The sequence below is a fragment of the Penicillium expansum genome (genome assembly GCF_000769745.1).
Source record: "Penicillium expansum strain MD-8 chromosome Unknown contig84, whole genome shotgun sequence".
Classification (NCBI taxonomy): domain Eukaryota; kingdom Fungi; phylum Ascomycota; class Eurotiomycetes; order Eurotiales; family Aspergillaceae; genus Penicillium; species Penicillium expansum.
In genome coordinates, this window is record NW_015971349.1 from 106,161 (window position 1) to 122,210 (window position 16,050).

The 16,050-nt window shown below is 46.5% G+C and overlaps 5 protein-coding genes across 5 annotated transcripts; 3 read left to right on the forward strand and 2 right to left on the reverse strand.

Annotated features, from left to right (window-relative positions):
* Positions 1-1,836: 1,836 nt before the first annotated feature.
* Positions 1,837-3,840, forward strand: PEX2_030910 (Zn(II)2Cys6 transcription factor; the record flags this gene model as incomplete). The annotated part of the gene is made up of 6 exons (XM_016740366.1): positions 1,837-1,866; positions 1,920-2,076; positions 2,129-2,378; positions 2,450-2,945; positions 3,006-3,431; positions 3,535-3,840. The coding sequence occupies 6 exons, from the start codon at positions 1,837-1,839 to the stop codon at positions 3,838-3,840; spliced, it is 1,665 nt and encodes a 554-aa protein (XP_016597538.1).
* A 371-nt stretch (positions 3,841-4,211) lies between these two features.
* Positions 4,212-5,405, reverse strand: PEX2_030920 (zinc-binding alcohol dehydrogenase family protein; the record flags this gene model as incomplete). The annotated part of the gene is made up of 1 exon (XM_016740367.1): positions 4,212-5,405. One exon carries the CDS (start codon positions 5,403-5,405, stop codon positions 4,212-4,214), a length of 1,194 nt encoding a protein of 397 aa, XP_016597539.1.
* Positions 5,406-7,068: 1,663 nt separating this feature from the next.
* Positions 7,069-8,835, forward strand: PEX2_030930 (Amino acid/polyamine transporter I; the record flags this gene model as incomplete). The annotated part of the gene is made up of 4 exons (XM_016740368.1): positions 7,069-7,584; positions 7,657-7,863; positions 7,922-8,033; positions 8,105-8,835. The coding sequence occupies 4 exons, from the start codon at positions 7,069-7,071 to the stop codon at positions 8,833-8,835; spliced, it is 1,566 nt and encodes a 521-aa protein (XP_016597540.1).
* Positions 8,836-12,520: 3,685 nt separating this feature from the next.
* On the forward strand, positions 12,521-14,269 carry PEX2_030940 (Peptidoglycan-binding Lysin subgroup; the record flags this gene model as incomplete). Its single annotated transcript, XM_016740369.1, has 3 exons — positions 12,521-12,610; positions 12,672-13,175; positions 13,232-14,269. The coding sequence occupies 3 exons, from the start codon at positions 12,521-12,523 to the stop codon at positions 14,267-14,269; spliced, it is 1,632 nt and encodes a 543-aa protein (XP_016597541.1).
* Positions 14,270-14,397: 128 nt separating this feature from the next.
* Positions 14,398-15,936, reverse strand: PEX2_030950 (Major facilitator superfamily domain, general substrate transporter; the record flags this gene model as incomplete). The annotated part of the gene is made up of 2 exons (XM_016740370.1): positions 14,398-15,636; positions 15,691-15,936. 2 exons carry the CDS (start codon positions 15,934-15,936, stop codon positions 14,398-14,400), a joined length of 1,485 nt encoding a protein of 494 aa, XP_016597542.1.
* Positions 15,937-16,050: the final 114 nt, after the last annotated feature.

Consider the following 16,050-nt stretch of genomic DNA (forward strand, 5'->3'; position numbering starts at 1 on the left):
GCCTGCTTAAGGTCACATGGGGGTTGAGGACTATAGCCGTTTAACAATTCCAAATACGTGCAACTTTGTATCGGCCCGGAGGGAGATAGTCAGCCTATTAAGGTTAGAATATCGCAATATTTACAGCTATTTCTAGCTTTCTTGGATAGCTGCCGTGAACCACCCCTGGAGATAAGCTCTGCCTAGTCATAGTGGTGGGAGCAAGATGACGCAGGTCCGGGAAGCGGATGCATGTAGATGCAGCCCACACCCCTTGGTATTGATTAGCTTTATGGTTAATTCAACCCTAAGGAAATCGTAGTTTCAAGTCAATCAATTATCAACTAATACAAGTATGTAATAATATATGTATGCTGGACTAACATCACTACCATATTCGGTTAGTGTAGCCCCCAATGTATGCGACAGACTCGCGTGGCTTCTCCTAGGGGAATATCAACCAATAATATAGCGGTTTAATTCGTAATGTGGGGCAAAGGGAGTACAATGTACATCCATTTCATGATACTGTGGTCAGTCGACTAGTTCAAGTAACATCCAAGTTCTTTATTTGAAGTCACGGTGGGTTGCTACTATCAGTTGCTGTCTTCCATGGCCATGAGGGGAATATACTAGGTTCCATCGGACTTGCTACAAGAAACCCTTTTGATCAAGTTTAGGTTGTCACGCCGTGGAGGAGTAGGCCAATGTGTGAGATTTCCGGATGTTCGGCTCTACCTGGTCTATCTGTAACCCAAACCATTTTCAGATACGCTCCAGCCACGGATCTATATCCCCATTCAGTAGATAAGCTCGTATAGTGTCAACCAGTACATGGCAAAAACCTGCATTGATGTAAGGATACGATCCCAAACTCCCATATCAACGATATGAGACACGAAGTCTTCCAAGTACTGTAAATATCATACTATATCTGCTTCGGAGATTCAAAATGTTTTGAAACAAGCCAATGACACAATAAATGCCCCGTACATTCTGGATTGACAAAGCACGGATCACACCTGCTTTGTGCTACACTATCCTGGCTCCACTAGGCCGAGAACCAGCTCTTACCCCCAGTTCAGCTAGTTGCGTGCTAGTATACTGATGTGATTTGAAATACCAATTCCAAATCATTGTCCACGTGCTGCATGTGCCGCGCTTGACAACAATATGTAACAGCCAGTCGGCGTAGCGCACCCACACGACAGCCTGCCTGCCACACTATCACCAATTTAACAACCCGAGCCTCAGCCTTCTTCAGCAACTAACCGATTTGGCTAACAGACCTAACATCGGAATGACAGTCCATTCAACATTTGCTCAACAATAGACAAACATGGCTAATCTGCTGGTACGCCTTACCACCATCCATTATCTATCCTACCCTAATGGCGTGATGAAAGGACTAACGCTACGGCCAGCTCCGGGACGGAAGTCTATTCACAGCTATCAAGATGATTAACCGTTTACCCTTGGTAAAGGACCACCTCGGTTATCTCGAAATAAAGAGAAAGTCATGAGTATAGGGTCATTTAGTATGTATTTCTGATCACACCATCCATAGAATGTTCTGTTTGGGTATCCTCGGGGAAGAAGAGTGGAAGTTAGACAAGTACAAACTGCTCAATGTGGAAGATCGTGAAAGGACCTTTCAAAATATGGTGTTTGCCGAAACAAACAGTCAATCTATAATTGCCGACGCTTGAGCAACTCTGGATCGAGTGCATTACACTGAAAAGTCTCAATTAGTGGGTATAAATACCCACTACAAATACCTGTCTTATTGACTCAGGTAGTCTTGCTTTACCTAGGGGCGTATTAATATTGGAACATCAGCAATCTATCCAACTCAATATGTCGGGCTCACGACAGCAGCCTGGACTGGTGAGACAATAAAAACCTAGCCTATGAAGTGACTTTTGGCGCTGATGACTTAGGCTTGCGAGGAATGCCGCAAAAAGAAACTTAGATGCGATAGGCGACGACCTCAATGTGACCAGTGCGAGGATTCTGGTACAGCTTGCCTTGTAAATCAGATTCGCTCGCCACGCGGCCCCAAGAAGGGACATCTCAAGGCTTTGCGCAATCGCATTGGTTTGTTTGAAATATGATTTATGTACAAATTCCCTGCTGACGTGATTTTTAGCCACACTGGAAAGCATTATAAGTTCTGATGAGGGAAATCTCGTTCCGAAGGAATTGTTGAACTGTAGTGAGAATTGTCATTCCGACGAGCCAGCTCAATTGCTCAGCCCACCCCACGATTATATCCCTAATCCCACCAAGACGGAATACCATGGCATCCCCTACTCCATTGAGGGATCAAAAATAACCTCACCTATTATACCAATGACCTCACCTGATACTGAGAACTCAGATATAATTGAGGCAGATCTGTACGCAAAGCCCACATTACAAGTTCGGATATATCTAACAGCTAATTAAGTGATCAACTATACTTTGACAGAGTACACCCTGTTGCACCGATGATCCACCAAGGCCGGTACTTCTCCTGGTCACAGAGGTTCAACAAACCAGCATCTTACATTTGCTTGCAATTCGCAATGTGGGCACTTGCAGCGGCGTCATCGGCCCATTTACAGCACATGCGGGAGTCTCTCTATACCCGTGCGCGGTCCGGGATTGAGGCTTTAAATCACGATATCGAATCTACCAGTGCGGCCTGTCTCCAGGCAGCACAAGCATGGCTTCTCCTAACACATTACGAGTTCCGCTACATGACCTACCGCCGAGCATGGCTTACCGCAGGGCGCGCCTTTCGCATTATCCAACTTGCCAAATTACACGAGATCGATCGGCTCAATGACGTGAGCATAAACATGGCCCATCCCGAAGCATGGGCTGAGGCTGAGGAAAAGCGACGGACCTACTGGCTAGCCTATTGTCTAGACCGATTCCTCAACATCTCTGACGAGTGGCCTCTAAGTCTACACGAGGAAGTGGTGAGCATTCACTTCCTTTGTTTTACAGAATGTTCTAAGTACCACTAACATCTAATCCAGCTCTGCGTATATCTCCCCGTCTCGGAATCAGATTTCCAACACAGCAGACCAGTCCTTATGGACTCCTTATATGACGAGATCGAGACCTCGGGTCAGAAGATGCTACCGCCTTTCGCGGAGACAATCGTCCTGATTACGCTATGCTGGCACAGCGTTGCATTCCAGCGCGCCGCCCATGGTGACAAAACATCTCCGACAGACGGAGATACCTGGAACCGCCATACTCGACTCTACCAAATGGTACAACAGCGTCTGATGCTGGTCTCACTACCCCCTTCCTCGCCCGAGCTCCACGATCCCATGCGTCTCTTCACAAACATGCTTGCCAATGCCGCAGTCATATGGTTCTACAACATAATGGAGACCCTGCATGTAGAAATTGACGAGGAGATTATACTCGTTCCTCTCTACTCTGCGTACGAGATAGTAAGTTTGGCGAAGCCGCTCACCCGATCCAGCTTTTTCAAGGTGAGACCACCCCCTTTCTTTCCTGTTCACAGTGGCTTTTGTGTCTCACGAGGTTACACAGGCGCATGCGTTTTCCCCCATGCTACTCTATCTCTCGGCAAAGTTTCTCAAGACACATGCCGATCAACTGAGTACGTGTGTCCCCGTATCGGAGGATAAACAGGAGAAGTTGGAGGATTTGAAAAAGGCTTTGCGAGTCTTGCAGGGTGGGAATAATTTAGCGACGAGCTACTTGGAGCTGCTTGACTCCGACTCCGACTCGTTCAACAAATTGTGCAACCTGTCGACGGCTCAAGGGTGTACTATCTCTGAAGTTGCAGGTCAGAGGGAGCCACCTTTCTTTTTGGATATCATGAATCTTTTGTAGCTTTCCTTATCGACGGCTGGCGTGCTTTGGGATAATTGCTTTCAAATTCCTTTCTTCGGTCGTGTAGGGTGTACAGATGTAGTATCCAAGTGGTCGGTGCAGTTGAATAAGTGACATTCATTCTATTTCCACCTAGAGCAGGTTGCCTTGAGAAAGCATTCACTTACCTATAGGTATGACCTTAGTCTTGAATGATACTTGCTTTACCTAGATTGTGGAAAATATACCCGAATGGCTGCATAAAAATTGGGATTTGATTGGGCCGTCGAAAAGAAATAAAATCTGCACCTGGAAGCATGCTCAGCTGCTTTGCTAACAAACCCTCGAGACAATCAGCACTATGGACTGCCCAGAATTAGCGCAAAACAAATTCAAAGCGAGACAACAACCTTCTGAGCAGACACACCCCGCTTGTGAGTGTACATAGCCAGCTGAATTCGGTCCAGGCCCCTCCCTATAACATTCGGCTTGGGCGCAGCAACAAAAGCGCCAGTTGCGAGGGCCTCAGGGAGGAATTCATTGTAGATCATGGCGCCGATCTCGGTATGCGCCGCGGAGGTACCGGAAACGAACTTTGTTTTCACGCCACACCGCTTCGCCTTCTTCCAAATCTTGAAGTTCTCCCACACAGAGGTTGCTATCTCGTGGAATATATTGAAAAAAATTGGATTTCTTGCTAGGAATGGGAAGGCGGTCCGGACCACGAACTTCGAGCCGTCGGTTCTCGAGAGGACTTCGATGCAAGGTTCAATTGAGTTGTTTCCGATAGCGATGGCGCCAACAACCTTCTTATTATCCATTAGTTCGACAATCTGCTGGATGGTGACCTTGTCGTTATAGTCAAAAACTGCAGACGCGCCGAGATTAGTGACATATGCAAAGTTCCTGGGGGAGCAAGTGGTGATGACCTCGTAACCGGCTGCTGCGGCGAGCTGGATGGCGTTGCAACCGACACTGGTGGATCCACCCCAGATCAGGACCACTTCAGGACGCCAATCTGGGCCTATGGCTAGCGGGATACCAGGGCGGTTGAGTGAGAGAAAGTCTTGTCCGAACAAGGCGGTTGCGGCAGTTGATAGACCGAGGGGAATGACGCAAGCCTCTTCGTAAGAGAGCGAATCAGGAATCACTGTGGCCATGTTGTCACGGATCACAGTGTAGCGTTGAAAGGCACCTTCAGACGGGTTGTTGACGGCTTTATCCATAGAGAGCGCGTGAGCAAGAACCCGGTCACCAACCTTGATGTGACTGACCATGTCACCAACCTGCACAATCTCGCCGGCACAGTCATTTCCGAGTACAAAGGGGTACTTGATCCAGGAGAATATCAGTCTTCCCATCAGCTGCTTAGTCCAATCAACGGCATTGATGGCCACAGCGCAATTCTTCACGACAATTTGATGGGCAGACGGAGGCGTAAATGGTGCAACGCCGACCTCGAGGGGATCACTGCCACGGCTGGATCTGAGGAACCACGCAGCCTGATTAGAAGGAGGCTGGTGAGAACAATCCCAGTCGGAAGGCATCGGGGGGACGAATTGGGAAGGTAAAAGATACCGAACCATGGTGTAGATGCATGTATATGCGTGTTGATGGGAGGTTAGAAGAATAGAATCCAAGGCGACTGAGAATCCAACACGTGTTGAACCACCTAACGACTCAGCGCTTTACGTGAATTGAGGAGACAAACTCTTTATTTCTCTTTCATTGATCAATATGCCCAGACTCCAAGAGAATCAATTTCACAATGTTGTTTTTATAGGCTGTCATATATGTGGCAAAAGAATATTCTACTCCTATTCAACCTAAAGGGTTAGTGCGATGTTCACACGATGGAGGGTGATTTTCACTAAATTCTCATCTATATTGCGCGATCGCCCTTCTTATCCAGGTCGCCCGACAGCTCATTTCAAGTTCACTTTCAATTGTCAGAAGGAACATGTCGTTACCCCATGATACGAGAGTTTTGGTTGGCTCAAGGGCACACAAGCTCATTGGGGCTGTGAAAAGGGCTTGAGACAGATACCATCTGAAGAAGTCTCTAAGCAAACTTCCAAGTCCTTTGCAATCTGTTCCATATCAGTCAAAGTTGGCACTAACTTTTCGGAAAGGTTTGTCTCAGTGCATATAACCGTAAAGAGCAGCGGGGAAACGAGTGCCGATGCTAGAAATACAACGGAGATCTAGGACAGAGGTGATGAATTGCAGAAAGATATGGACGGGCTCTACGTGCAGAATCATCAATGTAAATGGGCTCAGAGTTTAAGTAACTCAATCCAGGGCGTCCCTGTAGATATCAGGGATAAATCGTTAGTGTTTGCCTTTGGCTTGGTAAGTTGGTAGCAGTGGTCGCGATTAAGATAGGATTTGGCTAGCGAATAGGATAATGATCCACATGCCGCTACCCAAACACGGGTAGCTCACAAAAGGTTCTACAATAATAGTGATCCGATATCTGGCGAGACCGGGCTCAACTTACAGTGACCCCGCAAAAGTTTCAACATCACACCCCCAGCCCTACTTGTTCAAGCAAACGAAGCTAGTGCTAATTCGGTAATTTATTAACTTTACTTTCGATGTGAGTTTGTGCTTGGGGTCGTCCGGATCTGGCCTCCGCAATAGATCTTGTTCTCAAAACGGCACAGTCCGATAGGTTACATCCTCCGATTGGTTATCTAGGCCAAATTGCACGGCAGAGATAATCCGACCTCTACCTCAGATAAGACTCTACCTACAATCTAGTATGATTCTCTCCCAATCGGCTAGCAAAGTATGTATGTACAATTGCTATAGTATCAAAATCTTCGAATACTATCAGGACGATAAGATAACGAGATAACAAGATAAGGTACCCCTAACGCCGCAACCGGTTAGACCGACTGCTTTCGGCCCACCATTCAAAGTGAATGTGCCACTCCTCACCGTCTGTTGGATTAACTTGACCTATCAGAAAGTAGTCCGCAGATAGGATTGGGTATCGAGAGCCAATCTTCATAAACTGTATAATAACGGTATAAATTCAATATTCACATGAACAAATAGCGTGGAGGTTTGTAACCCCAAATTTTGCTTTTTATCTACTTAGCCACGCTTCAGCTCTTGGTCCATCGTGGATAAAAACCACATGCATATAGCCCCTTGAAACACTCTACTCCCATCAACACTATCATCAACTTCACCGCAATTCCCTTGTCTTATCCTTGCGTAATTGCGAACACAATCGACAAAATGACCGAAAAACAAAGTATCGAAAGCGATCCTGCTGCGAATAAGACGCAGATGGACGCGAATGTTGCCGAGGATGCAGAAGAGCTGGAGCATTTGGGCATTGCCCCTTCAGAAATGAAGCGCAGCTTCAATCTGTGGTCATTGGTATTCCTATCCGCTTGTTCGAGTGTTACTTGGGAGGCTATTTCGTCGACTATTGCCCAGGCCTTGAGGTCTGGCGGAAGTTCTAGCTTGGTTTGGGGGTATGTCGCTTCTGCTGCAGGCGCGATCCTCATCGTCCTCTGCCACGCCGAATATGCAAGTATGATACCAACCGCTGGCGGTCAGTACCATTATGCATCTGAATTATCGCCCCCGAAAATTCGGAGAGTGTATGCTTGGTTTGCGGGATGGATAACTATGATTGGTTGGATTCTCTCCTGTGTGGCTGGCATCTTCGCGATGGCAACCCAATACCAGGCGTGGGCCATCCTCTTCGCTCCGGGATATGTCTTTGAAAGATGGCATACAACAATGGTGTGTTTTCGTTATCTCTCTGACGCCTGACCTCAGGTTTTCTAACGTTTCTAACGTTTCTAACGGCTTTAGATCACGATTGGTCTGACCACATTTTTCAGCGCTGTCTCCCTATTTGAGATAAAACATCTGCCCAAGCTGATGTACATCGGATTCCTCACACATGTAGCGGGATATCTTACTACTATGATATGGCTACTTGTCCACGTTGAGGAGAAGAACTCGGCCAAGATAGTCTTTACTGATTTTAATAATCAGAGTGGCTGGGAAAGCTCTGGTGTGAGTGAATGTCTTTGGTGGTATTATTCCGATCAAGAGATCTAACATTTTACCCCAGGTGAGCTGGTCTATTGGGTTGCTCAGTTCGGCTATTGGGTTCGTCAACTGGGACAGCTCAATTCACATGGCCGAGGAGATGAAACATGTCTCGCGCGACCTCCCTAGAGCAAGTAAGCTATTTCACCCTAGGAGTTTGATTTAAAATTATTTCCCTGAGAGAACTAACAGTCACCTTTATTAGTTTTGGCTAATGTTGCTGTGAGCGGAATCATGACCTTTCCATGGATCATTTCTATTGCATTCTGTATCACCGATATTTCCGGAGTTCTCAGTGGCCCCGTTGGGAGCATGAGTCCTATGTCGCAGCTCTTCTATAACATATCTGGCGGTAACAGAGCGGCCACAATTGGTCTTACTTGCTTCCTTCCGATCATCGGCATTGTAAGCGCAGGGCCTGGGATGATCTCCGCTACGTCGAGAACCGTCTGGGCCTTTTCAAGAGACGGAGGCCTTCCTCGGATGTTTTCTAAGGTTGGAAACCGCACAAAGGTACCCACAAATGCAGTAATCCTGACATGGGCTTTGATTTGTGCTGTTAGTCTTATCAACATTGGGAACACTACTGCCCTTTATGGGATCAGCTCTGGTTGCACAGTTGCCCTCGTCATTTCTTACGCTTTTCCGCTACTCATGAACGTTCTATATGGGTTCAAATACTGTGAAGTCCCAAGAGGCCACGGTAGGTTTACTTTAGGTCGTTTACATCGCCCTGTGGCGGTCGCGGCTTTGGCCTGGTGTATTTATATTATCACGTTCATGTGTTTCCCAACATACTACCCAGTGCAAGTTGCCAGCATGAATTGGGCCTCAGCTGTGGTCGGGGGAGGGATGCTTATTGCTGTATGCTTATGGTTTGTCTACGGACGAACTGGATACGTGGGAGCGATGCGGATTTTGGAATCCCATCACTGAGCATGCAAGCAGGTTCAAGGGAATGTTAACGATCGTGAACAAAGATAATGGAATTTCAATTTAATATATGTCACATTGACAAGTCTGAAATAACTATAATTGCTATGTATAATTTAGCATGTGCTCCATATAGTATTGTATTAAGAAGACTAATAAAGGAGACTGATAAATCTATCTAGAGTCAGAATGAGAGAGTGACAAATAGAACATTATCTAAATTGACCTCCATGTTATCATTCCGAAGAAAGCTCTCACATGTGAATCAGCAAATCTATCTTTCCAGCATAATCGAACCTCGTTTCCAACGCACTAAGAATACCATCGATATCACCTCCCTTCTCAGAAAAGCCAAGACTCTTGCTTAACGTCAATTATCCGATAACGTCAAAGGCATCTATTAGAGTTGTGGTCAGCTCGGGATTCTTCCATGTAAGTTTCAACGCAACGTACAATATTGAAGCCAAGCTCCAATATGACAGAGTTCATCTTGAGTGACAAGTTAATCCAGTTTCGTGAACAGTGAAAGGATAGTAGAACCAACTAAAGGCTCAAATTTGGTCAACGTGCTCATCAAGCAAGCAGAGGAAATTTGGCTCTTGATCGCAGCATAGAAGTTCTCGTCAGTTGTTGTGAAGAAAGTAGGTGTCAGGTTTCCATTACCTAGCTGCTGCTGAATACGATAAAAGTCTATCTGTCCGGTGGGTCAGCTTAACTTCCACGGGTTTTTACAACCAGCAAATAATTTGTTGAGTTTACCCTTTGATATCTTTTGTTAATTTTAAAGATAATCCTCAATGAAGCTTATCAATTGCGGGGAAGTTCTTACTTCTCCATGGGGTACGTTGAGGGTTTTGCGGGGAAAAGCACGCCCTCAAAAGATTATTTCGTATCTCTTGTTTTCCCCAGCCAATGAGGGAAATTTCCGGTAGAAATTAGGTCCAAGAACCAACTCTTCCATTTTATGAATGTTGCCTGAATTTGTGGAGGGGGCGAAAAAACAAGAAACAACCCCGGGGTCCAGTATAGTGACACCTTATGGTCGAGTTAGTAAATATAAATCAATCCTCTTACTCTAAGATATACGAGAGAACTCGATGTCCCAATTTTCCTTTGCGCTGATCGTAATGAAATAAGCCCAGTTCAAACTAGTAGGACCTTCAGGGCCGGTATTTGACTTTAATATTGGTTGTTTACTTGTGTGTAGGAAGAGGTTGGAAGAGAGTAGAGTGATACCCCTTATGTGAATGCAAGAGTGCTGATTTCAGTCTTAATATTTGATGGGTGAATTGAGCATGATCCAGTGCCCGTTAGTACACCGGATAGAAACCTCGTGTACTCTCTTCTCGGCCTGCCTAGCTCTCTTTATTTTGTAAACTTTTGCCGTAGCGGACGACTCACTACTCGGCGGTGGCTTCAAGGTTTGGGTTACTGATGTTCGTCGGTGCGAAGAACATGGGGATGCAACAATTTAGATCGAAATCTGTCTTCCAGTATGTCTAGGTCAGTGTGAAATCCTCCTGTGTGCGTTCAGTGGGGCCATCAATGTCATCCCTACCTTCCTGTGAGACTTCTCTCTTCTCCCGACCTTCGGATTAGCCTCATGCTCGATCCCAAATCTCGCTTACTTGAGCTTGAAGTCCCTCCTGCGCAACTGAAAGATTGTAAAATGTTTCACCTAGAACCTCGAGTCGGTTCTCCAAGCGTTGTACGATCACGACGGTGGACCCGCCCGAGTCATTTGCGATTTGGTCAAGCAGGCCCAGTATAACGCCTGCTTTCTCCAAAATTTGCCCACCCGCATGGGAGCCGTCGGCGATTACATTGTGTAGGTCTGAGAGGGCCGTACGGTCTTGTTGGGTGAAGGAAGGGCCACTAGTGTCATTCATATCTTCCTGGATGTCAGCTGTGTTTCTTTTAGTTACGAGAGAGCCCTCACTGATAATCTTTTCAGTGTCGAGATTGCATTGAGCTCTTTATGTATTGACTAGCGCTAGGGAGGAGGCTTGTGGCACGAGCTGGGGTGCTCTTGCGAGACAACGTGCCATGAAGAGGAAGAATCACTGCCAACATAATTATATAATTCATAATTAAGGTCTAGCCCAAATATCAAGCTTAGTATATACTGATAACCTAACAAAAACTGAGAGCAGAGTGAAGTGAGGGAACATCATTTGTGATATTGAAAACAAAAAGCAACGAGAGGCTATACATTGAACTAAGTTCATTCAGATGGTCTTATCACCGCCTAGAATAGTATTTTCCTAGATAGTCTGAATTTCATCACCTAGCGACATCTTTTTCATGGTTGAAGCAATATTTAGTTGACATCACACCTTAGTATATTGTGTTTGATACGAGTCGAAATATATCTTCAACACAGCCGTCATATTTTCCCTACTGAGTTGCATATAAAGATTTATAGCACATCATATTAAAATAATTGCCCACTGCTTCATGCGGACATTATGGGTGACCGTTAGTTTTTTCCATGAGGCCTTACTTACCTAGTTCCCCCTGCGTTGATATTAGCCCATGAATACCTTTCGTAGGGCGAGACGTGAGCACACAGCTGGGCACGAGCTGCGATAGACCATTTGTTAGGTGTGCCGAATCCCAAGCTCAGCATTCATCCACTAATCTTAAGTTAGTACACGGGTAGGACCGGTGATAAATAAACGACCACTTTGCGCAGTAGAGGTTAAAGCTTTTGTTACCAGCAGATCCGCCATCCCCATCTCTTTTCTCGTTGTTCAGCGCTGGAAATTTGTCAATAATACACTTCCCTAGAGAAAATCTCCATCATACTCTAATATCGCCGCCTTCGGGATCTCCAAGTTTACTACGTTATCAATTAGGATAGCTCAAGTTCAATGAGAATTTTCTGAAACCCTGTCTCTCCTGACCCTTGAATTCTGACACAAAGCCGATAAGCCCTTAGCCAATCTTGTCACTTCAACACCGAGATATTAGTTCTTTGACTCGGTCGCAAGCACTCAATTAATAGAAGCTTAACAATCTTCTGTGATAGTCAAGGTCATTCAATATACATATGAAGTTGGGCTGATCTCAGCAATGGGTGCTGTTTTTTTGGTGTTGTGCACCCTACACCAAAATAATTTGAGCTCGATTGACAAAGGATATTTAAGGATTGCAGGTTTTAGTGGTTGTTCTCCTTCCATCCTTCCTTTGTTAAAGTGTCATGAAACCCCATGAACTGGTGGATGTGATGCATGTATCTACCACCCCGGTATCCTAGACCCTTGGCAGCACGGTGTGTTAGATCGCTTTTTGAAAGAGATCATGTCATCCTAACTCCGAAGGGGAAAGAGAGATCCTCGAACAAAGGCCATTCGGGGTCATATTTGCACCGGAAGTTCCTAGGGTGCAACAACTTTCTTTGTTGACCATGGCGAAGGAGACATTTTTACTTGTTCTCACAACAATCAAACATCGTGGCCTCGAGAAAGATCGCGTTTAAGTGGCCCTTAAGAGACTCTCAGACCCTGCGCGTTACTCTAAAGAGAATATCTGTGTTTCATATGATTCACTGGCTGCATGAATGTATATTGCCTCCGCGATGTTGCTCTCAGGCGTGACATTCATGGTGTAGTTCTTTGGAGATATATTTATAAAGCCACACGTTATTCTTCACAGAGGATCCTCATATCCGGCAAATCAACAGAAGATGGGGTCTTTTCAGAAGGGCATCTTCCTCGCCCTGTGCGGTCTCCGTTTGATTCAAGGGACAGTTGTGTTGTCTGTAGCTGAGCCTGAGGTTAGTCTCAACTCCTCCAACTCTCAACCCCACGTTCACACTAGATTCTAACCCAAGATAGAACAACCAAATCAAAGACCGGGCCCTGTACACCTACCCATATACCTGCCCCTCCATTCTTGTCGGCACCGGGGATACATGTGACGATCTGGCTTCCAGGTGTAGCATATCGGCAGCATCATTCACTTCCTTCAACCCGACGACTGGCTGCTCCTCTTTGCCTCGCGGAAAACCCGTATGCTGCGGGCCGGGAGAAACTCGATTCCCACCGGATAGTGGTGGTTACTGTTACGCTTATACTATTCGCGATGGCGATACATGTGCGAAGATTGCCGAGGGGTACAAGATCACGACGGCCGATATCGAAACTTGGAATACTAATACCTCAGCATGGTACGGATGCAACAAGCTGCAGCAGGGGGGCCAGGTTTGCCTCAGCAAGGGCGAGCCATCAATGCCAGTGGCAATTGGTGGTGCGGTCTGTGGCCCCCAAGTGCCTGGAACAGCACGCCCCATATTATGGACTAGTATTGCCTCTTTGAATCCATGCCCTGCGGGTCAATGTGTGAGTTTTATCAGGATCTGATTTCGATCCCGCGGCTAGACTGACCATATCTTTAGTGCTCTACAAAGGGTCAATGTGGTACTGGCAAAGACTTCTGTGACTCATCTGCACCTGCAGCTGCCGCGCCACCAGCGCCTGCAACCAAAGCTAAATCAGCTGTCTCGGAAGCTAAAGCTGCAACTGCAAACGAAGTTACATCCGTGAAAACTACATCTGCACCAGCCGCTATCGCGCCACCTGTGCCTGCAACTAAAGCTATATCAACTTCATCTACAACCAAAGCTACGTCGGCGGCATCCGAAACTAAAGGTGCACCATTGTCAGCCAGAAGTTTTGTGACAATGACAGCTGCAGCTGTGACAGTGACAGTTAAAGCCGCATCTACAACAAAAAACGCGGATCCGCATGCTTTCACGACAGATATACCTTTGGTTGATGTACCCTTGACATTTCTACACCCAGAAGATACGAAGTCCGCTCCAGCTGCCGCCCAGACCAAGGCGGCCACTGGCGATGTTGCTGATTTCCTGAAACCAGCCAAGGAGATCAGTATTTTGGCGAGCCAACTTCGGAATAATTTGGTCTCTACAACCACAAGTGTGACCAAGGCCACGGGTGCTGCAAAAAGCAAGGCCCCAAGCGAAAACTCGCAGACAAAAAAGTCACCGACACAAACCGTAAATGGTGTCGTCACTGTACCCAGTGGGTGGTCGCTGAAGATGTTCGATGGAATAGGTTGCACTGGCAGCTACGTGTTGCTTCAAGGTCACAACAAGAAATTGGAGGACAGTACCTGCATGAAATTTCGCTCGGCGAGTACGCTCCAGACCGATGTTACCGACACAGCTGTTTCATGTCGCTGGTGGACTATACCAGAAAGCGGTAATTGGGAGTGGAGGGACTGTCACAGCAATTCTCTGAATAGACCCAAATCGTGGATTATGTCGAATGGTTTGTGTACCGTTTCTCCCAATACGAAGTGCGATCTTGTCAGCGACATTTCCCAAACCTATGGCTGGCGGGGTCCTGGGTTGTGTCAAGATCGCAAGACGGTGGATCCGACATTTGGCTCTTTGAAGTGTTATGTTGGATAAGGTTGAAATTGGTGTATATCAAGACGAGATTTTTCATTGCAAATCAGTTACTCGAGGTTGTTTATGGTTTCCAGCTTGTGAACTTTGCGATCAAATTATCATAAATGGCTATCACTTAGAGGAACTTATTATACATCAGTAGATGGTTCCTTCTCTTTTACCAGACTCCGAGCTGGCCATCGCTTCTCAACCGCAGCAATAACGACCGTCATAACAAGCTCAAACGCAAAAAACATAGCAGCAATCTGGAATCCCACTTTGAAATGAGGTGCTTGGCTGCTATTATAGGCCAACAGAGGCACCCAAGCATTGAATGTGAAGGCAACTGCCTCCATGACTCCAATCACAACAACACGATGCTCAGCCGAGAAACCGCATGTCTCACTAACCCAAGACGTGAAAATGATACCCGCGCCGGTCTCAATATAAGTCAACAACCATCCCGCCATCATCGCCGCGGTGTTATGTATCGGCCAAACAGAGAGAATGATAGTCCCAACCAATGCCGGAACACAAGCAAACACAATCACAGGCCAACGCATCTGCAAGTAATCACTTGTCCAGGCGTACAAGAGCGTGAAAATAATCTGCAGCCCATACCCGGCTGATGGGATAACGTTGACTTCTTCGACCGTGTATTTGTGAGTTGACTTCAGCCACACGTTGAAATACGAGTAGATTCGCAGACCACAAACGTGCGCAATAAAGACGGTAGAAAAGAGCCAGACTGGCCATGTGCGAAAGACATCGACAAATGTTCGCCATGTGAGCTTGGCCGCTGGTGCACGGCCGACGGCTTTCATTCTTTGCTCGGCATATTCAGTATCCTCTTTGTTGAGCCACCGGGCCTTCGAGTCACTGGGGGAATCAGGAATGGCCCAGAACCCATATAAAGCAATGGGAACTCCAAGAATTCCATCGAAAATAAACAACCACTGCCAAGCGGACAGACCTGCGCGGCCATCCATGCCAGAGTATAGCGCCGCCTGGAGATAGCCTGAAAACATGTTCGCTGCGCTAGAAGAGGCCTGGAAGATGGCGCTTCGCTTCGCCAGTTCTTGTGGTGTATACCAATTTCCTAGCAGCGTGATAATGCCCGGATACGCGGAGGCCTCGAAGAGGCCGATGAAAAACCGGAGTGCAAAGATGGTTTTGGGGCCCTTTGCGCCCGCAAGAGCGATCACTAAAACACTCCACAAGAGTTCAAGGGCTGGTAACCAGATTGATGGGCGGATTTTGGTGAGGATCAACTGGGATGGAATTTGCCCGACGATGTAACCGATGTTCCAGTATGTCGTCAAGTAGTTCAGGTCGTTTCCCTTTAGGTCGAGTGTCTCTTTCATGCCTGAAACGTAGGCATTGGAAGTCTATGTATTCAAGTTAGTTCACTGATTTTTTGTCTCAGCTCTTTGCTTACTTACATTAGATTGATCCAAAGACTTAATGAAGTATGCCGTGCAGGCATAGCTCAGTAGCCACCAGTCGACTTTCTGAACAAGCTTGCGCTCTCGAGGCGACTTATCCCAGGTATCCCATATCGAAGCTTTGAGTCGAGCTCGTCTGGTTTGCTGTATCGGTGCTTCATTCTCCTGTTCGCTTGGAGCCTTGAGCTCCTGGCCCTTGACCTCAGACGTCGTTTTAAGTTGATCGGCGTGGTCGAACACCATGGTCGCTCAAATCAGCAGTGGCTTGGAGAAATGGTAATACTTCATGATATTCACTCGATCTAATATTTATACTTGTTAACCTTGAATGAAGTTATCAATTCTTTGTGATAAGCA